General features: G+C 42.1%; 1 protein-coding gene across 2 annotated transcripts in view; it reads left to right on the forward strand.

Moving 5' to 3' along the window:
• The window catches only part of ACER2 (alkaline ceramidase 2), a 43,466-nt gene that overhangs the window by 9,671 nt on the left and 11,602 nt on the right, over window positions 1-22,193 (forward strand). Inside the window, exons 4-6 of one of the 2 annotated variants that reach the window (XM_017730596.1) lie at window positions 3,352-3,489; window positions 4,960-5,097; window positions 5,800-9,022. In XM_017730596.1, coding sequence (XP_017586085.1) covers window positions 3,352-3,489; window positions 4,960-5,097; window positions 5,800-5,986 — 463 coding nt within the window. In that variant the 3' untranslated portion in view covers window positions 5,987-9,022. Of the gene's footprint in view, window positions 1-3,351; window positions 3,490-4,959; window positions 5,098-5,799; window positions 9,023-22,193 lie in introns of those variants that run through there. The other variant, XM_017730595.1, reaches the window with a different exon arrangement.

Here is a 22,193-nt window from a genome sequence, read left to right on the forward strand (position 1 = left end):
TTTCTTCGGGTTGCAAAACTTCTAACAATAAACCTGTTAGGAGTCAGACCAGAACAGCCTCTCTCTTCCTTTGTCTCCGAGCTAACGTGAGCCGATACCATCGCCTCCTGCCATGTTCCCTCTGCAAAGAAGCCAGCCAGCTAGCTCAGCCAGCAGCACTTTTCCTGATGCCGAAGTCGCTTCTGCGACACACAGAAGTAACACAGCTGGACTTTCTCCGCCAGAGCTCGTGCTTCGAGCACAAGAACTATGTTACTAGGGGGCATCAGGCACAGCATAGCCAGCCTGGCAAGGGGGGGGGATTGTCCCACTCTGCTCTGCACTGGGGGAGCCTCACCTCGAGTGCTGGGGCAGTTTTGGGCACTGGAATATGAGAAAGACATTAAACTGTTAGAGAGTGTCCAAAGGAGGTTAATGAGGATGATGAAGGGCCTGGAGGGGAAGCCATATGAGAAGCAGCTGAGGTCAGTTTGTTTGTTCAGTTTGGTGAAGAGGAGACTGAGGGGAGACCTCACTGTGGTCTTCAGCACCCTAATGAGGGGAAAAGAAGGGGCAGGAACCAGTCTCTTCTCTGTGGTGACCAGTGACAGGACGTGGGGGAATGGCCTGAAGCTGACTTGGGAAGGTTTAGGTTGGATGTCAGGAAAAGGTTTTTCACCCCAGAGGGTGGATGGGCACTGGAACAGCTTCCCAGGGCAGTGGTCACAGCACCAGCCTGACGAGTTCAAGAAGCATTTGGACGGTGCTCTCAGGCACATGGTGTGACTCTTGAGGATAGTGCTGTGCAGGGCCAGGAGCTGGAGGTGTTGATCCTGCTGAGTGTCTTCCAACGCCATGTGTTCTAAGATTTTATGTGGTTCAATGGCTTTGTTGCGTTGGTGTAAATTTAGTACTTCTGTGTATTACAGTATAGTGCTATTACAGAAAATCATCAACAAGCAAACAGGTTTTTACTGGTGTCTTTTGGTTTATGATGTGATGTTCAGTTCAAGTGAAGAATTCAAGAGTCCTAAATTTACGTGTAATTTTTGTAAACTCTGTAAATGAGCCTCCAGAAACCTAGAGGATACATTTCATCAACTACTGTTTTCTGATACTGCAGGGTATGTTCATAATATGGACCAAGATATTAAACTATTGGGTTTTAAAGGAATAACAACACTTTTGTGGTAGAACACTGTTTCTGTTGAACTTTGTGTTAAAACTGTAAATACTGAGATGAGAGGAAAGATCTTATTGTATCCTTCCACTTCTCACAGAATATATCAAGACAGTTACTTTTTTAGGAAGGTCTTTATTCCTTTCTGAAGTATACAGACATTCTGGGCAACAAATCCATCTTGGTTTTGTGAAAAATGGGAACGTACTCCTGGTTCTAAAGTGATTTCAGCTTTTATTATGTGGCCTAAAGCGTAGGAGTCCACAGGTAGAGCGCATGCTGATGGTCCGGGGAAGTAGAGCAGGAGGGCTCCTGGTCAGCGACAAGCGTGGATGCTGCAGAGCTGGCGCTCGATCTTCTTCTTCAGAGCAGGGATGTTCCCGTTGTTTAAGGTCGAGCGGCATGCCTCACTGACCTGGATGCCTCCTTTTTGTACCGTTTTTTGTCACTTTGGATTGGTCTCTGTTTGGATCCTTCATTTGCATGAAGGTTAAGGCACTGATTGGTTCTTAAGGGTTTTGTCCAGGCTGGGTCATTGCTTGGGGGCGGTGCAGTTTACTTAGGTGTAACACAGTACCCTTTTTACAATATAATAACCAAACCTTTTAAGAGTACATGCATTATTAACATGACAATTATTAACTATTTAACAATATTACTAGTAACAGTATAAGTTTCTAACCTATTTTTGACAGTTTGAAGGCAAACCAGCGAGAGGAATTAACTCCACACAAATATGTTGTGAGAGATTTCAGGTCAGAATTAAAATTTAATAGAAAAAATTCACAATAAAGGCAATAGTACAGAAACACTGGCTTAAACTGACAGAGTCAGAATACGACCAGATACCCTGTTGGTCAGGGTGGTGGCAGCAGTCCCATTGGAGAGATGGATATGGTCTTGTTGAAGCAGTGATCCTGTAGAAAGGTCTGGTCCTTCTCTGGAGGTCCAGAGACTCCAGAATAGTGGTTATCGAGAGCTTTGTCATCTGGGAATCCAGTGGTGATATCGTGGTGTCACAAGCCCCACATTATATACAGGTAGGATTGTTTGGTTCCTCCTCCACAGCGGGGCATCTCACAATGGGATGATGTAATTCCATCAGTCATTCTGGGGAGTCCTTGATGGCCCATTAGCCGAGATGGCCCCGCTTGAGGCTGATTTTGGCTCGCTTTGGGCAGCTGTTGCAGAAGACCAACCATTACCAGCCCATCAGAAGGTGCTGTAGGTGGTGATAGAATACATACCTTACATTGTAAGCCAAGACAAAACTCTAACCTAGAACAGGTTTGGTTAATACTTTCAGGTTTTTTGCTTTGCCTGACTAGTCCTCAAGTATTATGTCTACCCTGTGCTCTTCACTTTCTTCATCCTCATCACACTTTGAGTTTTCAATGCTAAAAATGTTATTATCTGTCATGACCAGTTTGTGATGTGTTTATTCATTAAGACGTTCGTGTCAGATCAGAACTTCCTACTTAAGTAACTTGTTGCTTTACAGCAGAAATAAAAACTTTAAAGCAAAAAGCAAATGGAATGAGCCTAGGTGAAGCTAATGACACTTGTGGCCATGGAATGGTACTGTACAAATATATTGAGACCCTACTTCATATGTAGAAGAGCCATCCTTGGACAACAAATGTTTTAAAAAGCTATGGGCCAGTAGTTGAAGGGCAGCGTGATGGTCCTCTACCTGCCATAGCCCAGCCACAGACCGGAAGTGAGTTGTTTGAAGTGCAAACCTGAAGTTTAAACAGCAGTTAACATATATTTAATTTAGAGGTTGTCAGGCTGTCTACATAGGGTGCAATAGTGATTTCATTTTTGCTAAGACTATACCAAATCTTAGTCTTATAAAAAAGTCTGGGAATTTCTCACCTGCTGTTGAATTTGATTAAGAAAATGTTCTAACTTAGCATGTGAGTTTCAGTATCTTTGAAGGCTCTAAAGAAGTAAAGGAAAGTAAAGCAGACTGTAACATGGCTGTAGAAGTTGGTGCATTAACAATAAGAAGATATCCTAAAAATCCATATTAAAACCTTGAAGAATGATGAGACAGAACTTTTTTGAGGTAGTACAGTTCTGTGTGCAGAGGTGGACCTAAATTTTGTAACATATTAAAGTAATTTTAAAATTTCTGGGTTTAGTTTTGAATTAAAAGCAGTTTTTCTGCCCATATGAACTCTATTCAGGAGCCGATTTAAAGCTGCTGTGGGTGTCCTGTCTGGTGTTACCACCTGCCTGGCCTTCATTAAGCCTGCCATTAACAACATTTCGCTAATGACTCTGGGTGTTCCCTGCACAGCTTTGCTCATTGCTGAATTGAAGAGGTAAGTACAATTCTTCTGAAAGCAGGCAGCATTGCCTTCTCAGATCCTTAGAACACCTGTGAGATGATACACTAGATCTGTCTTCAGTGCTTGTGACAGCAGATCAGAAGTGCTTCTTCCATGTGCAAGAGCAAATCTACTATAAACTTGCTTGGCAGTTCAGACATTTTTTGACAAGGATTTTTTTTCCCTAGGACGTTATAGGAGGTCAGATATTTTCTGTGTTCTTGCAATATACCTCTCACTGCAACCCGATCTAACTCAAATTTGTTTATTTGTTGTGGAATCAGGGCAGGGGTTTCACTTTATGGACAGCATTTCTTCTGTACAGTGTGCGTAAGGGTGAGGTGATGGCATGGTTGCAGTCTGGATGGTAGTGGGAATGTGGAGCAAGGCCCAAGCACATGTGGAAGATGTTCCAGCTCTCAAAATTGCACTGTGAGTTTGCATGACTTTGTCATCTGAGATGAATAATATGATGGAGTCAGAGTGACAAAGATAAGGTTAATCACTACATTTTGGAGGATAGCTATCAGTCAGGGAGGGCTGTAGAAACCATAAAACCAGAATTCAAATAGAGAAGAACCTGAGACTGGTTTCCACATTTTAGAGAGTTCTTCTGTTACAGTGATACCAGCAGCTGTCCAGAGACTTTTTTTCCATCTCTTTACCCACTGCAAAAAAGACCAGAGGAATATTAACATTTGAACTTTTTCACCTCTTCTCCAGTGTCTGAGAAAGATTTTACAACTTACGCATGCTCTTATATGTTGCATGTGTCCATCAAAACAAGTTGAGTTAGAACAAAATGTCTTCATTCTGACGGCATCTGTTAGAATAGAGATTTTTCTGTTAGCTACATTACCCTGGTCTGCCCACTGCTTCAGTATACAGTGGAAGCCTCTCCAAACAATGTTTTGTAAAGGTGTTCATGAATCTTTTCTCATTAGACATCCTTCTGTGTATTTCTGTGGTCAAAGACACTTGGAAACAGCACACAAGTTAGTTGTGGACAAGGTCAGTAGCGGAACAATATTCATGTGTGTATCTGCTTAGGTACATGGTTCAGTGCTGTTAGCAGCAGTAGTACCTCTCACTGAGGAATGTAAGTGCCTTAGCATTAACGGGAGTCTTCATACAGTAACAAATAGAAGCAAATCTGAGCACTTGCTGCATGGCTGGTTGTTAATGAACAGCATGTGTAACTAATCGCTAGTTGTCCAGAACACCCCTCCCTAGGTATGAGAATAGTTTGATGTTTGCCCGCCATTGGCACATTGGTATTTAAGGCAATACCCAAAACACAGCTACTGATAAAAAGATTTGTTTTGTTACCTCACCACTGCCTTGTGTCAGAGCCAGACTTACTGTAAGCGAAGTTCATCTGTTAAGCACATTTATGGTGGAGTCATTTTAATGATATGTGTCTGGAACTGGTTTATAACTATTTATTTATGTTTTTCTCCTTAGGTGTGAAAACCTGCGTGTATACAAACTGGGTCTCTTTTCAGGTCTTTGGTGGATGCTAGCACTTTTCTGCTGGATCAGTGACAAAGCGTTTTGTGAGATCTGGTCCTCATTTAACTTCCCCTATTTGCACTGTGTATGGTAAGTGTTGTGTATAAAGTCCAAAGTTTGATTTAAATGTGATTCATCACATTACCCTTCTATGCTGCCTGGTGGCTATTTCTGGTTGGTTCTAGACAGAATTGATGGTAAGGTTTTATAAGCCCAGAGCAAGTCTTAGGCTATTCAAGGTGGCAGATTTAGGAGTCTCTTTGGCCTGATCAGATTCTTAAGCCACTAGGTTCAGTAATTGTAACTGAATTCCTTGCCATACTGGTTACTAAAACAGTAGCTGTGACTATGAAAACTTACACTGCCATTGATAATGATTGAAATCCTCATGATGAATGAGGATTAGTGATTAGTTAATGCTGGTGAAGTGGAGGAGCAGTGAAGGAATTTGATGCCTTTTCTCTTTTACTATCCAGCAAATCATAGTTACTTATTTGAGGTGCCATATCTCAGCATTTCTGCACAAATCTGTCAGGTGCAGAGAAACCAAAAAGCTGGAGCCTGTTTAGACCAGGGATAAAACAGTTTTGTAGTTTTTCTTGTTCTCTATATTCTTTGCCTCCATGCAAAGGACAGACAGCAATCCTATGGGGGGCTTGTGAGAAGATTGTGAAGGACAGACTGATTTTAAAGTATGGTGATGTAGTTGATTGCTTTACTGAATTTATGTTACTGATTCTTTTTTTCTTTCCTTTTTTTTCCCTTTCTTGGTGTGTGGATGGCTATTCTCAGGCACATTCTGATTTGCCTTGCGGCATATCTGGGATGTGTCTGCTTTGCTTACTTCGATGCTGCCTCTGAGATCCCTGAGCAGGGCCCTGTCATAAAGTTCTGGCCCAGTGAAAGGTGGGCATTCATTGGAGTTCCCTACGTCACTCTCCTCTGTGCACACAAAAAAACATCTGTGAAGATTACATGAAGCTGGAAGCCATAGAATGGGGATGGATTTTCAACTTAAATTCCAGCACGGACAATATTTATATAATGAGAAATGACTAGTGTTGTGTTTTCTCTTCTTCCTAAGATAGGCAGCACTTCAAGTGTCGTAGGAAGAGGAGGGAAGTGTGTTCATTCCTCTCTGAAGAGGAGAGAGGAAGCAGGAACATGGGGGCACTTGAACACTAAAGTAACAAATGGCTCCTCTGTTTTTTGCACTGTGTTTTTGATGTAGCATTTCTCTTGATAAAATCTCTTTTCAAATACCAAGGTCAAAGAAAGATCTTTTTGTGGTAGGGCACCTCTGGGGCTTGATCCACTTCTTTTGTAACTTTCTTTGCGAAAGAAGGCAGTCCAAGATGCCTACATGCCATCCTGTGTCCTTCTTAGCTCTGATTTTGGTGTGCTTGCACATGGCCACAAGAGTGTGCTCATAGCCCATGCTGCTCCCAGCCCGGTGTGGCACCCAGGCTGTGCATTGCTTTGGATCACAGAACACATGTTTGCTTCCCCAAGTACAACAGGAGATCAGTGTTTGCAGCAGGATAACTCTGTAAGTGCAGTTAGGCAGTGTAAATGCGAGGGAGCTGACAGAAGTCCCTAAAACTAGGTAGAAGTTCAAGGATTTTATTGTATTTCCACTGTCCTGTGAATACTTGTATGCCGCATATTTCCTTCTTGCAGAAATGTCACAGAAATCCTTCTCTACCTCTACAGACACTTTTGGTCTTGAATTTGGCATTGAAGCACTCACAGAAGTGTGAACATTAACTTCAGTAAGATCTCAGGTCAGCATGGATTGACAGTGTGATTAAACTATAAAAACTCATAGGTGCCTAGCTGCACATCTAATTTGAGAGCTGACTTCTCACCAACGCATTGCAAAGTGATGTAAAAAATAGTCCAGTGCTCCACTGGTTATACTTAGGAAAAAAGTAGATAACTGCTTAAAAACCAAGCTGAAGACCTAGATGTCAGTGAGCAATGAGATGTGATATTTGAGTCTTGCACTCTTGTGAAAGATTCAGATTTTCTGTTTGTTTTCAGTCTGTTTTGTAAAGATAAGGGATGTCTAGGTCCATTTAGTTTTAAGATTATTGGTGTTGAGGTTCAGGAATGGCTATAGTTCTTACAAGCAATTAATACTAGGCCTGTTTAAAAAAATGGTGCAAAGTGCAGGCATGTTTTTTAAATATTAGCAATTGTAGCTGCTTATTGCTGCAGCTTTTGGAGAAAAAAGGGTCTACTAACATTTCATCCGAACTCTAAGTGGGTTAAGGCTTTGAATATACACTTTTATTAATAAGTGTTATTTCCTTTTTTAGTATTAGACCATGAAATATGATTTTCTCGTTTGCTAACACATCTCAAGTTGTACTTGTTTTTTATCAATGCAAAAATGTACTCTATACAGTATAATCTTTATGAGAGTGGCTTTTAGCATGAACTTTGGCATGAATTAATTTTCAAGAATTTTAAGACCTTTAAAATTTTATATTCAAATTTATGCTTAGAAAGCAAGAAGTGAGGTGTATGCTGATACTCTTAAAGCAAATTGTTAGTGGGAGATACGACTTCTTCATGAGATCGTTAAGTGGATGAGCAGACTACTGTCAGATGACTGCCAAATCATAAAAGCAGCAAAATCTTTCCAATGGAACAGTACATATTTATACCGCTTGCTAGTAGATTTGAAACACCTTTTTTTTGACACAGAGTGATAAAATTTTTGTATGAAACCTGTTTGTAAAAATTCATGTAGTGATGTTTGTTACTCTTTGAAACAGCTGTTCTGTCCTTTTCCTTCCTTTCTCCCTGATTATGAAATGCTCAGCTTCAAAGAGTTCTCAGGTATTAAAATTTGTATTATTAAATCCTTATACAGATAGGATTGCTGGCTGGAACCCAGCTAAGTTTTCTGATGCCTAACATGGCCCTACTTTGAGTAAGACTTTGTGATAGTGTTTGCTAAATTATTATGTAATGGTAAGTAAGTTATTTTCAGTATTGCTTGGGAACCTAATAACTGCAGACATAATGTACTATTCAAAATGACTGGAGCCTTTCTACTTAATATTTTGCTTGAAAGTAACCTCTGACTCAAAGGGCTCTAGTTAATCTGCTGTCAGTTGCTGTCTCCTACTCTGCAGAGTCTGACTGCTCACAAAGAAATAATTCTATAATTTAAAAAATCTCAGTAGGGCATTCAGCTATTGAAGAAGTAAATGAATGCAGATAACAGGCCAAGAATCATCTCCTGTATTTTTATTATCTAATCTTTAGCCTTTTTACTCTTCATAGATTTTGTGAACAAAGATCACTATGTGTTATTCAAAGCTTCACTGTAGAACTGGTTGCAGTATTCCACTGTAGCAGCAGCTCACCACTTTTAGATGTAGCTATTGCACTTCACCTTAAATTCGTATTAACTTACATGTTCTGAAAATAGCTACACTTACTTAAAAAATTTAAAAACATGCATTTTTTTACAAGATTCACAGCTTTACAGATTGCATCTACACAATAATATTAGTACCCAAAGAAGTATGTGATTGGCATACAGAAGGGTTTATGCACTGGATCATACAAATTGATATACTATGCACAACGAACTCTATTACTTTGCAATATAAAGTGATGTATATGCACCTGCAGGTTTTAAAGCCCCAGAATGCTTTCTTTCCCTGCCGGCAGGAAATGAGTTAATTCCTGGTGTTTAGGTTCAGTTAGTATTTTAGTCTATTCAGTGGGATGCAATACTGTGTTGAGCATATTGTAGATATTGACATGTGATATCCATCATTCCTTTAATGTTAACCTTCAGGTTTTTTAAGAAAGGATGGTTAGTTTTCAGTGGTAGCAAACACCTGCCCCATTCACAGTCATTAACAACTCAAGAAGTACTGTGTAAGGAGTGGTGTAGTGCTGGGGTTTCTTTCCATCTCCATTGAAGTCTGTATACTAAATGTTTGTGGAAAACATGTAATACTTTGCAGCATTAAACTGTATTTGGAGTAAATATTGTTTGCTTTTTCATACATCATGTTTGTGGAGAAGAATGCAGCTGCCAGTATAATGCCTTGAAGTATAGTAAAGATAATTTTTCCCTTACGCAGATACCAGCAATTCTGACTCTCTGAGGAGGGAGACTGCATTAGCTAGAAGACCATTAATTAATGAGATAGTGATTACTTTGCATATCAGACTGGTTTTTGCAACTTGAATGAGTATTTGAAAACTGCAAGTGCATGAATCAAAAAAGACAAGTAGCAAGAAATGGCTGAAAATGAGTGGCCTGTATTTCCACAAATAGACAAAACTGGGTCAGAAGTACCTCTGGGAGAACAAAGTGGGGATCTTCAGTGTATGTTATCTAAGACTGCGCTTCCAGCTTAAGGGAGTGAGGTTGTGGCTATATAGTAGCCTTGCACCTGCCGCTCCCCTCCTGCTTCCCTTTTACCGTAGTTCGTCTCACTTCATGTAAAAGACCATTTTTGAGACATTCATGGATCCTCATAAGGAATTATAATCAAGCTCGAAATAGCTGTTGTGTGAAAGCGTAGCTATAATTCAAGAATGTTACTCAGTCATAGTTAATGTCTATAGCTGCTAAAAATTCAAAAACAGCTGGTGGGTTGGCTTATAGATTGTTGTGTCACTCAGTCTGCTCTTATCTGGAATTTATGGGCATGGTTTCCCATGGAAACGAGAGGAGCATCATCATACCACTGCATTTCCCTGATAACTTCAGAGCTGCAGGCTTATTTTGTCCAAATCTGACAGAGGCAAGAGCCTCAAAGGTAATTTTGTGCAAAAAATGGTCAGGTAGAAAAGCCGGGCCTCTGAGACAAGCTATTGTTAAAATAATAGAAAACTTACCCAGGAAGGAAATCAAAGCAGTGCTCAGGTTCAGGATTTACTTTCACTGTGGTTCGTACCAGCTATAGCATCAGGAGCTACTGACACATGGAAAGAATTTCACATGCTTCTGTTCCAGAGACAGAGGAATTCCTTTCTCGTGTAACACACAGAAATCAATGTTTTTCTCCAAACTTATATGTCAGAAATTCCCCCAAGAGGTTGGTTGGCAGTGTCTTTTTTGCTATACTCCAGGCTGTCAGTTAAACACAGTGCAAGCTGAGAAAGACTGCAGTTTGAAGGAAGTGACTTCCATGCCACAAACTCGGGAACCATAAAAACCTGTTGGTAAACTTCCAGCATGTAGTAAGGAGGTGAGTAGGCGTTGGTTAAAAACAAATTGTGTCTACCTAATTTAGTTTTCTTCTACAACAGGTTATTTGCTGTCCCTGTGGCTATAGAGGAAACAGTATTATTAGATTTTGACACATAAGAGTTCTAGCACAGTCTGACAAGACATTATTATAAAAGTGCTAGAAAATCTGTTTGATAGAAGTTCTGTCTGTGGATTTGTGAAAAATAGTTTTGATAGCTGTTTCTGAGCTGTCCTAGGTGATCCATTATAAAATCAGAAAAAGGTGTAAAGTGGACCTCAGAGAAAGTCATTCCTGGGTCACCTTCTGTTTAATTGTTCAGTAGTGCCCACATAAAAGTTACTGATAAAGTCTGCAAAGAATACTTTGAGAAAGAAGTCTAAAATCCAAAGGTAGTTGGCTGAATTGTAATAAAAAACAAGACCAAAACTGAGTAAGAACAGTGTATTAAACCTATATAGTTATTATTGACAATGCTGATTGCAGAATAACTAGGAAAGAAGTTACTAATACTAGAACTGAAGGATTAATGTGAATCAGAAGCCAAATATAATACAGTAAGACATCATCTCATTAAAAAGAAAGAAACCCAACATCATACTGAAAAAATTCTGAAAGACAGGAAGAAATCCTTTCCTTCAGAGAGTACCAATGAGGATTACCAGCAGTTGGAAGAAACCAAAGGCCCATATGGAGAAACAGACTTAGCCTTAAAAAAGTGTGAGGTAGATACGAACATGATGTAAGTATGTACATGGAAGTGTGCAAAGATTCAGAGCATTAGGAGAGGGGAGGTGCAGGAAGCACAAGAGTAGACTGTGGAGGGTCAGGATCTCTATCTCTTAATGAAGATACATATTTAAGGAGCAATTGGAGCAGCTGTAGGCATTTGTGTAGGTGATGGACACGTCTGATCCTGCCTTGGGAGAGGGATATGGAGTAGTTGGTGGCAGTCTGGAGACTCAGACACTGATTTTTTTTTCCTCTTGTTGCCGGGCTTATGCATATGGGCTGGACATAGAATGAAATGTGGGCAGAGGTAAAGATGAGTACTTGGCCTGATTGCACTGGCAGAGAAATACCAACTGTACATAAGAGCATAATTGTGGGCATTACTGGAAAGTAATTGTCATTGAAATCTGTGTAGACTCTTAGGTTAGGAAGAATCCAGGAACACAAAGGTTGAGCTGTGATCATGCTTATGGGAAATACTCTGTGACACTGATGATTTACAAAGTCCAGTCTGTTTGGAGAGCACAGAACACACAGAATCACAGAATATTCTGATTCGGAAGGAACCCACAGGTATCATTGAGTCCAACTGTTAAGCAAATGGATTGTATGGGGGTCAAACCCTTGACCATGATCAAACCCAGCTGAGGTGCCTTTACATCAATCCTCACAGCATGGGCAATAAGCAGGAGTTGGAAGCCACTGTGCTGCTATAAAGTTGTGACCTTGTTGCCATTACTGAAACTCGGTGGGATGAATCCCATGACTGGAGTGCAGCTGTAGACAGCTACAGGCTGTTCAAAAGGTACAAGGGAGGAAGGAGTGGTGGAGGGGTTTCCCTCTGCATCAGTAATGAATTGAGTGTGAAGATTTATCTTTCAAGAAGAGCCATGAGCATGTCAAAAGCCTGGGGTTGAGAAAAGGGCAACAAAGGGAACCTTGTCGGTGGTGTCCACAACAGCCCCCTGATCAAGGACAGCCTATTGGTGAAGCCTTCTGGCTCCAGCTGCAGGAAGCACCGCTCTCACAGGCTCTTGTCCTGCTGGGGGACTTCAACCACCCTGACTTCTGCTGGGAAAATAGCCCAGAGAGTTGTAGGAGATCCAGGAGACTGCTGGAATGCATGGAGGGTAACTTCCTGACCCAGGTTAACAGACAGCCGTGCCAGAGGGGGTGCAATACTGCATCTGATGGTCACCAACGTAAGCAAATGTATCAGAGACATCAGAATAGTAGGCAGCTTAGGCTTCAGTAATTCTGCATTGGTGGAGTTTGCACTCCTGAGGGAGATAGGTCAGGAGAAGTGTGAAGTTAAGACCCCGAACTTTAGGAAAGGAAATTTCCAGCTCTTCAGGGAGATAGTCTGTGGGATCCCCATGGACACTGCTGTCAGGGACAAGGGACTGAAACAGAACTGACAGATCTTTAAGGAAGTCTTCCACTGAGCACAAGAGCTGGCAATCCCCAGGAATGAGAAATTGGGCAAGGAAGGCAAAAGACTAGCATGGCTGAGTAGGGAACTGCTGGTCAAACTAAAGGGAAAGAAGCAAATGCAGACAGTGGAAGCAAGGACCCATGACCTGGGAAGGGTATAGAGATGAAATTCAGTTGTGTAGGGATGGGGTGAGGAAGGTCAAAGCAAAATGAACTAAACCTGGTATGGGACACAAAGAATCACAAGGTCTTCTACAGGTACATTAACCAAAAAAGGATGGTCAAAGGTGTACTCCCCCTAAAAATAAGACTGGAAAACTGGTAATAAAGGGTGAGGAGAAGTCTAAGTGACCTGATGAGCTGCATCCCAGAGTCCTGAGGAAATTCACTGATGTAGTTGCCAAGTCACTCTTCATGATATCTGAAAAGTCGTGGCAGTCAGGTGACATCTCAGGAGACTGGAAAAAGGAAAACATTGTACCCATCTTTACAAAGAGCAGAAAAGAGGACCCTGGGAACTACCGACCTGTCAGCCTCCCCTCTGTGCCTGAAAAGATCTCAGAACAGAAGATGCGCTAAGGCACAAGGAGGACAGCAAGGTGATTTGAGACCTCCAGCAAGGCTTCACGGCAAATCCTGCCTGACCAGCCCATTGGCTTTCTGTGATGGAGTGATTACATCAGTGGGCAAGAGAAGAACAACCCCAAAACAAGATGTCATTTATCTGGACTTCTGTAAAGCCTTTGACATGGTCCTTGACAACATTCGTCTCTCTAAATTATACAGCAAGAGGTTCAGCAAGTGGACTGTTATGTAATAAGGAATTTGTTGGATGGTTGCATGCAAAGAGTAGTGGTTAACAACTCAGAGTCCTGATGGGCATCAGTGACAAGCGGTGTCCCTCGGGTCTGTATCGGTACCAGTATTATTTAGTATCTTCATTAATTACAGAGATGAAGGGATCAAGTGCACCCTCAGCAAATTTGCAGACAACAACAAGCTGAATAGTGCAGTTGCCACACCTGAAGGACAGGATATCATCCAGAGGTACTTGGATAAGATAGAGAACCGGGACCATGGGAATTCTATGAAATGTACCAAGGCCAAGTGCAAGGTGCTGCACCTGCATTGGACGAACCCCCGGTTCCAACACAGGCTGGGGATGAACAGATCCAGGGCAGCCCTGCCCAGAAGGACTTGGGGGTGCTGATGGAGGAGAGGCTGGACATGACCCAGCAATGTGCACTCACAGCTCAGAAAGGCAATTGTGTCCTGGATTGCATCCAAAGCAATGTGGCCAGAAGAGCAAGGGAGGGGATTCTGCCCTTCTGCTCCACTCTGGTGAGACCCCACTGTAACAATCCTCTCTAATCATAGAGGAGCAAAGACAACTCTCTGTGAATAAAGCAGAAAGAACCCTGAGGTTCAAAAATTCTCCAAAATGAGATTAAAGCCAAACATGGTTAAATGTTTATACCAAAAAATTGATTTATTTAATTTAATGGTAAAAGAGGCAAAGAGAAAGAAAGAGAAAAGAAAGAAGTAGAAAAAGAGGTGGGGGGGGGAGCACAGGAAGAGTGACAGAGACAGATTAAGTAGAAACATACCACCACCCTGTGGGTCCCAGTGATGTCTCGTTGCTTCCCTCCATCTGGTCTTCTTGGTGGTGGGGGTCTCCCGCCCAAAGGTGTAAAATCCAATGGATTCATATATGTTTGGGACAGTGGGAACACCAAGGTACCTCCCCTGAGGGGAGGCCAGGTTTGACACTGTCCCTTGCAAGACTTTGGATCAGTTGCATCATTTTGCATCACATGCAGTGCTCTGGTGCAGGGTCTGGGGAACCCTTTGGGGGGGAATTTGATGGGCCATGACACCCCCTCAGCTGCCCCTCACGTGAATGTCCCATATATATGGCTGTCCTGGGGTGGGGGAGCTAGTCTGAGCTAGTCTGTGCAGCAGAGCATGGGTGTTCACTGCCTCTGAGGTTTTTTGCCATGCCCCTGAAACCCTCCTGCTCCCACCTGGGGGGGTGTCTGTGCAAACCTGGCAACAGAGAAGCCTGGAGCTATGGCCTCCACTTGGAAGCTGCTGGGCTTGGCTCTTCTGTGAATGCTCTCCCAGCCTTACCCATTACTTCCCACTACTTTATTGCTTTGAACAACAGTGTCACTTTCCTTGTCTTGAATAGCCTTAGGCAGTTTAACTCACAGTTCAAGGTTTCAGTCAGGAAGCCCATTTAGGGTGGGCTTCAGTGGTGCAGCTTCATTGTACAGTTTTACCATAATGGGCAAAAACCTTTCTGACAATGTTTGAGCCATGAATTATAATATTTCAGTCTCTGACACCCACCGGGCATTCTGTGTCCAGCTCTTGGGTCCCCAGCACAGGAGGGACAGGAACCTGTTGGAGCATGTCCAGAGGAGGCTCAACAAGTTGATCAGAGGGATGGAGCACTTCTTGTATGAGGAAAGGCTGAGAGAATTGGGATTGTTCGGCCTGGAAAAGAGAAGGCTTTGGGGCAACCTAATTGTGACCTTCCAGTACCTGGAGGGAACTTACAAGAAAGATGGAGAGAGACTCTTTACAAGAGCATGTAGTGACAGGACAAGGGGGAATGAACTGAAAAAGGACAGACTTAGCATAGATGTTAGGGAGAGATTCTTTACTGTGAGAGTGGTGAGGCACTGGAACTGGTTTCCCAGAGAAGCTGTAGATGCCCCATCCCTGGAAGTGTTCAAGACCAGGCTGGATGGGGCTCTGAGCAACCTGGTCTAGTGGCAGGTGTCCCTCTCCAGGGCTGGAGGGCTGGAACTAGAAGATGATTAAGGTGCCTTCCAACCCTACCCATTCTATGAATCTATGATTCTCTAAAGCAGTGAGGTTCTGTCTCTATTCCCATTATCCCAAGTATCTTTATGTCAGGATTCCTACTGCAATGCCAAAGTAAGTACAGCACCTTATTTTGTTGCAAGGGTTCTCTTAAGTCAGGTAACTCTGTAAAACTTGTTTTTCATGTATCTCATAGACTCTGTGAAACATTCTTAGAATTACAAAGTGATCAGCTTAATAAATACTAAAGAATGAAAATATCGACAACCCACAAGAACAAAACCAAAAACTTCTAAGGGAGTTGTTTTGATTCTCATATTCTCATATACCCTTGGTATCAATGGGGAACATGGAGAATTCAAAGAATATAAAAAGTCTAGAAGTTGTCTCTGAATGACTTTCATGGGACTGGATGAAAGGTAAAACATCTTTTGATCAAAGAGCGGTGCAATATGGTCACAGCATGCACAATTCAAGTATTCAAAGACACATCATCAGCAACCACACAGGTAGAAAATGAGAGCAAAAGCGCTTGGATAACAAAGTATACATTTAATGTAAAAAGATAGAAGTTATTTGAAAACTCTCCATACACACAATATTTACATAATTTGCTGTGGGACTTCACTCTGTTTGTAGGGTACCATTTATGACCACATTTTGTCAGGTGCTCTTTCTCCATGAAAAAGGAAGTTACAGGCCCTTGCGGACACTAGTTTACAGTGACAAGTGAGTGACATGATCTGGAAAAAACTGTTTTCTGAGAGAAAGAAAAAAAAGAGTGCATATTTGAACAATGAACCAGAGGGCAAAATCTGCACAAGGCTGAATATTGTGTTTGTATAGAAGTGATACCCATTATTGACATTAATGACTACTTGGAGAAATTGCTTAACAGCTGGAATGCAAAACTAGACGTCTGTGGGGAATAAAGGGCTGTCGTGGTGGTGACTGTCTGTTCAGGGAAGATGTTCTGCTGACAAGAGGAAACTGCTAAGTTGCCCAAGAGAGAAGTGGAAAGGAAACCGTGAATATGGCCTTACTGGTAGGTAGGAGGGGAAAAGTCACAAGTAGACAGCTGCCTAGGGAGAGACTATGAAGGGAAAAAGCCTCAAACAAAATGTGGGCATTGTAAGAGGACTGCAGAGAAGGGAAGATGACCTACTTTTTTGTAGAAATCCATACAGCCCTGCAACGTGATTCTCCACATAAGCATATTTTGGAGTGATGCATGCCTTGTAAGTCTGTCTACAGGACTGTGGTCTGCTTCTCTGCTTGCAGTGCACCAAGCAAGGATTGCAGTGTCCTAGGCAAACAGATAACTAAGTGTTTCAATATTGTACTCTCACAGCTGCACATAGTATCTCCACAGAGACGTGATGTGGTCTGTCTCACTGACCACAGTATCTGGACCACCTTTGTTAATTGCTAAGCTGCTTTGCTAAAAGGAGATAAGTTGATCAATACAGCAAACCCCATGTTTAAAGCCTGCTGTCATGAAATGATGGCAAAATAGGGCTAGAAATCTTTTCAGGAAGTCATGTAAATCAACAGCAGTCAAAAGCAGGCTCAACCCTTCAAAAATGCCTCAGGAAGATTTTTGCCTAGCCTGTTGTTCAAAAATTCCAGTGCTGCAGTAGCCACATTCTCTTTTCATTCCAGTCACACAAGCAGAAGGGACCAGTAGACAAATAGACAGCAAGACTTTTACTACCAGCATGTGTGCAGTATGAGGAAGAAGGCTATCGTAGGGGAAGACTCTCTGCTGGTCCTGCACTCACATGTCTGGCTGAGTCAGGGCTTTGATGGTGCAGAAGCCCCCTGGGTAACATGCTAGCTAGTTTTCCCTCTTTGTGAACTGCAGTGAAAGGGATGGGTCAGGGAAAAGGTGAGAAGATGCTAACTGCAGCTTGCCTTCTGAATTTAGCCATAAAAGAAACCCCAAAACCAATCAAACAAAAAATACAAACCACAAACCAAAAAAAAAAAAAAAAAAACCAAACCCAAACCAGCCATGGCAGAAGTCACTCAGTATATTAGTGATGCCTGTTGCATCTTCCTGTAGAAACAGAGAGGTGTAATCGCAGTGTGACTTTTACTAGTCCACTTCCGTAATCTGAGTAAGTCCTGATCCAGAAGAAGGGAGTACATAATTTGGACTATCTCTGTAGTATCATTATTGTATTTGGAAGAAATGAAGAGGTGGTGATGTGAAGAAAAGTTTAATTTGAAGGTTGGACTGAAGCAATCTGGTTCTAGGGCCTGCCTTAGTTTTATAGATGGGATGGCTAATCTTGGTTACTTTAAACTCTTGGCAGTTATTAGGGCCACTGGAAGAATGAAATGTTAAACCTGTGCTCTTTGCCCCTCATTATATGCACTGGATTTATCACTTCTGACTTTTTCCAGAAATCTTTAGCTTTGTTACTTGTGATGCAATGTCTCAAATTCTCTATCCCCAGATGCCCTAACACCTCATAGAGCATGACATGAGGCATCCACCAAAGGCAAGACTACATCTGCTATCTGTCTAACAAATACTTCCTTCTTACTTCATGCTCTGTGTTCATTTTGTGTCACGCCCTGAACTGCGATGGACAGCACTATGTCTCACCACTGAGGGAAAGGGATATATAGCCTGGGGACGGAAGAAGCCTAGTGTGCCAGAAAAGAGCTGCAATGTGCACTTCCAATACCAGTTTTAGCTTGACTGCAGAAGGGGAGAAACACTACAAGGAGTAAAATGCATAGGAAAGGAAAATAACTCATAAATAATGTTGGTGAGCACTTCCGTGGTGTTTTGCAATCGCAGACCATGTTGGCACAGCAGCCTTGTCCTTTGACCTTACTGTTGGTGCTTTTTCTTCAAATCTTTCCTTGCTAGTTACCTATTTTGCTGGTTAACCTGATGTGTGCTCTCACAATTCAGTGTCTTTGTAGTTGTCCTCTTTTCCTCTCTCTCTTATTCACTGCAGCAAATAAAACTGCTGTGTCCTGGCTTTCAAACTCATACCTCTGCTAGACTGAGTTATTTATCTTTAATCTTTAATTCTCTGTCTGTGCAACCACTGCCAGTGATTGCAGTGATGAAAACTAGTACAGACAGCAGAGCTGTTAGATACCTTCTAACCTGCTGATACTGGTGGCAGTTTGTGGCTGCAGTGTTCAGCGGCACTGAAATGCCTAAATACATAATATACATTGGACGTGAGTATACAAAATAAATTTTAATGTAAGCCATAATATAAAGACCTTTCCACAAGCGGTGCTCTGCCTAAAGTGAAAGGTGCTACATCACTTGCAAAAGGGGAGATCAGCTGCTGCTTAAAGGCTATGTTATCTTAATGCTGCACATTGCTGTAAATTATATGAAAGGCCAGTCCTCCACTGAACTATGATGAATGCCTGACCTCAAATATAGCTTTTAACTGTGAATATCAGAATTTAATAGCAAAGTGTGAGAGTTTGTTCCTTTTTACAAGTGCTAAATGTTTTTTTGATTCAATATTTTTATACTTGGAAAACTGAGGAGTAAAAATCTGTCAGTCCTCAGACTGTAGCATGCTGTTTTATAGCTGATAATTATTTGCAATATGAAAAATAATAAAGACAACTTAAAAATGCATGTTTTATCCTGGTCAGCAATTGGATGCAAGTATTAGTGTTTGCTGTAAGGCTCTGTGACTTTTTCTACTACAGCTGAGAATTTAGATAAACAAATAATTCTTACTATTTTAATTAACCACAGCTTATTTACAGTAGAGAAGAGTATAATCTGTTATTATTGCTATTTCCTTCTGGGAAGGTTAGATGTGGTGTAAGTAATTCAAATCACTCTGTGATCTCACTGATTACTGCAGTAATCAAAGCTATAGCGTAGGCAGGACATCGACAAATGTGACGTAGAGTGGAAGACAGACCAGGGAAAATCACAGAAGTCTTTTTCCCTGCTGGCATTTGTGGCAGATAAAAGTGCTACATCATAGAAAAGGCCCTGTATGTGGTATTACTGATGTTATTTCTTGAACCTAAACAGCATTTAGGAAGTAATTGCAACCTTGGGAATTTCAGCCTATTTAGTATCTCAGCTGGAATCAGGAATGGAAAGAGCAGAACTGCAGTATGAGCTGTCATTTTTTTATATAATTTAACTAGAATGTGTGGGTGATATCATCTTGATAGCATGAAGAAAATGCATAGAAAAAAATGCCTTGACTGTGGAAACAGCTTTGAAATCACTGACAGGTTTGCAGCTGAATGACAGCTTAGGTGCTCCAGGAGACCTCATATCAGGCTCTCTCTGTGAGAAACCAGCTCTTTGCTCCTCCATTCATTATGGAATATATGATTGACCCTTAAACTGTTCCTAGCAATAACCACACTGTCAGGAAAAAGTGGACATTCTAACAGAAAAAAACCTTTGAAATATTCTGCTGTGATCTCTTTTTTTTCTCTGTTCCCATTGCTCCTCCCTTCTCTGTTCATTTTAGGAAACAGATGACTCATACAATAGAAAACCATAAATGTAAAACATATACTGTACATGTAAAGCACAGGTAAATGTAAGCATATATGGCATTATTTGTGACTGTATAAATGTGCAGCTGAAAAGATTGTATGGTCCTGGACCTTGCCTTTATAAGGTGAAAGCTTTAAGAAAAATGGGTGAGACAGTTGGTACACACCATAGTATCTGAGTACCAAAGTGCATGCTAACTGATAGAGAAGTCTTGTTTGATAGCATGCAGGATAGGTTCTCTGTGAGGCAGGTTATTCATTCATTCCTTCAAGAAGGAAGGCTTTAAAAGCAAATAAAGCCTCGGTGGGTGAGGACTATGATGCAAACTCATCAGGCCATTGTTAACTGGATGCTAGGAGGAAGGCAGGTTGCAAGCATTTTCAGTCAGCACTGGGGAAGGCCTCGGGATACATCTTCTCAGTGTAATTCTGTTGCCACTAGAGATCCGTGACAAAACCAAGACAAGTGGCAGATTACCACACATTTCTGTTGAAGTTTATCACTAGAGAAAGAAAATGCATGTATTTTGTCCCTCAAAACATGCTTAGCTGAACTTTAATCAGAAGGGTAGTAGTTAATCCAATAGGACATGGTTCAAGAAAGAAATTGTACAGAAATGTTACCCTCCATCAGTATTAGGTCTGCAATTCAAATACAAAGGTCAGCTGTCTTTCTGTGTATTTCTTTTCATATGTCCTCAACAGAAGAAAACATATGTCAAATTTCCTTCTTAATATAATACTGAAAGCTGTTTTAATAAAGTGTGGAAAAACTTTCTGAAATGTAAGGAGTTGCTAAGTCCGTTGACTGACTGAAGTTGCTTAGTACCCAGATGAAAAAACTCTACCATGTTAAGCAAATTAACGTCTCTGACAAACGTAAGCCTTTGATGGTGTTTAAACCATCCCCCCAACATATTCAGCCAGGAGACACCTCAGAGATAGATGTGGTGTAATACACATAGAGGAATGAATCAAATGTCAGAGTCATCACAGAATCATAGAATGGTTTGGATTGGAAAGAACCTTATAGATCCTCGAGTTAAAACCCTCCACCTTCCACAAGATCAGGTTGCTCAGAGCCCCATGCAACCCAATCTTGAACAATTTCAGGGATGGGGCATCCACAGCTTCTCTGGATAACCCGTTCCAGTGCCTCACAGCTTTCACAGTAAAGAATTTCTTCCTAATATCTTATCTAAACCTACACTCCTTCAATTTAAGGTCGTTCCCCCTTGTCCCATCACCTATCACTACATGTCCTTGTGAAAAGTCTCTCTCCAGCCTTCCTGTATGCCCCTTTAGGTACTAGAAGGCCACAGTTAGGTCACCCCACAGTGTTCTCTTTTCCAGGCTGAACATCTCCAGCTCTCTCAGCCTGTTCTCACAGGGGAGGTGCTCCAGCCCCCTGATCATCTTCATGCCCCTCCTCTGGGCTTGCTACTGTAGGTCCATGCCCTTTTTATGTATGTGTCCAGCACTCCAGGTGGAGTCTCACAGAGCAGATGGCCAGAATCCCCTCCCTTGCCCTGCTGGCCACGCTGCTTTGGATGCAGCCCAGGACGCAGATGTGTCTCTGGGCTGCAAGTGCACATTGCCAGGTCATACTGAGCTTCTCATCCACCACCTACCCAAAGTCCTTTTCCACTCCGCCTGTGTTTGTACTTGTTATTCCACTGACTCAGGTGCAGCACCTTGCACTTTGCTTTGTTGAACTTCATGCAGTTCACACAGGCCCACTTCTCAAGCCTGTCAAGGTCCCTCTGGATGGCATCCCTTCCCTCCAGCGTGTCCACAGCACCACACAGCTTGGTGTTGTCAGCACCCATTGTTGCTGGGAGTGCACTCAATCCCACTGTCCACAACACAGATAAAGATGTTAAACACAGCTGCTACCAATACTGACACCTGAGAAACACCACTCATCCCTGGTATCCACTTGGACATCAAACCATTGACCGCAACTCCAGCAAATTCCTTATCCACTGAGTACGTGTCAAATCCCTATCTTTCCAACTTAGAAACAAGGATGTAATGCATGACTATTTACCCTTTAAAAAAGGGGGGGTGGTTTCCCCCTTTCCATTCAGTGGGAACTTCACCAGACTTCTCAAATATGATGGATAGTTGTTGGGGTTTTAGGAGTTCTCCTAGTTTTTTTCTGTTAAAGGAATTTTCCCCATTGCTAGGAGGACAAATTGCTGGGTGCTTAAGAAAAACAAAGAGCTAGCCACTGGAGTGGGGTGCATCTGGCTACTCTTTTGTTTCACCTGGGTGTGCGGTTAGTTGGTCCCTGAACACCGGAGAGGGAGGCTGTTTTTCATCAGCTGCTTTTCCTTCTGTGGAGAAAAACCCCAGGATCCCAAGCCCGCCTTCCCTGCCCCGCTGGCAGCCGGGCCATGGCCGCCCTGCCCCGCCGTTGCTTCGAGCCTTCGCTACGTT

The sequence above is a fragment of the Corvus brachyrhynchos genome, unplaced genomic scaffold (genome assembly GCF_000691975.1).
Source record: "Corvus brachyrhynchos isolate BGI_N302 unplaced genomic scaffold, ASM69197v1 scaffold93, whole genome shotgun sequence".
Taxonomy (NCBI): Eukaryota; Metazoa; Chordata; class Aves; order Passeriformes; family Corvidae; genus Corvus; species Corvus brachyrhynchos.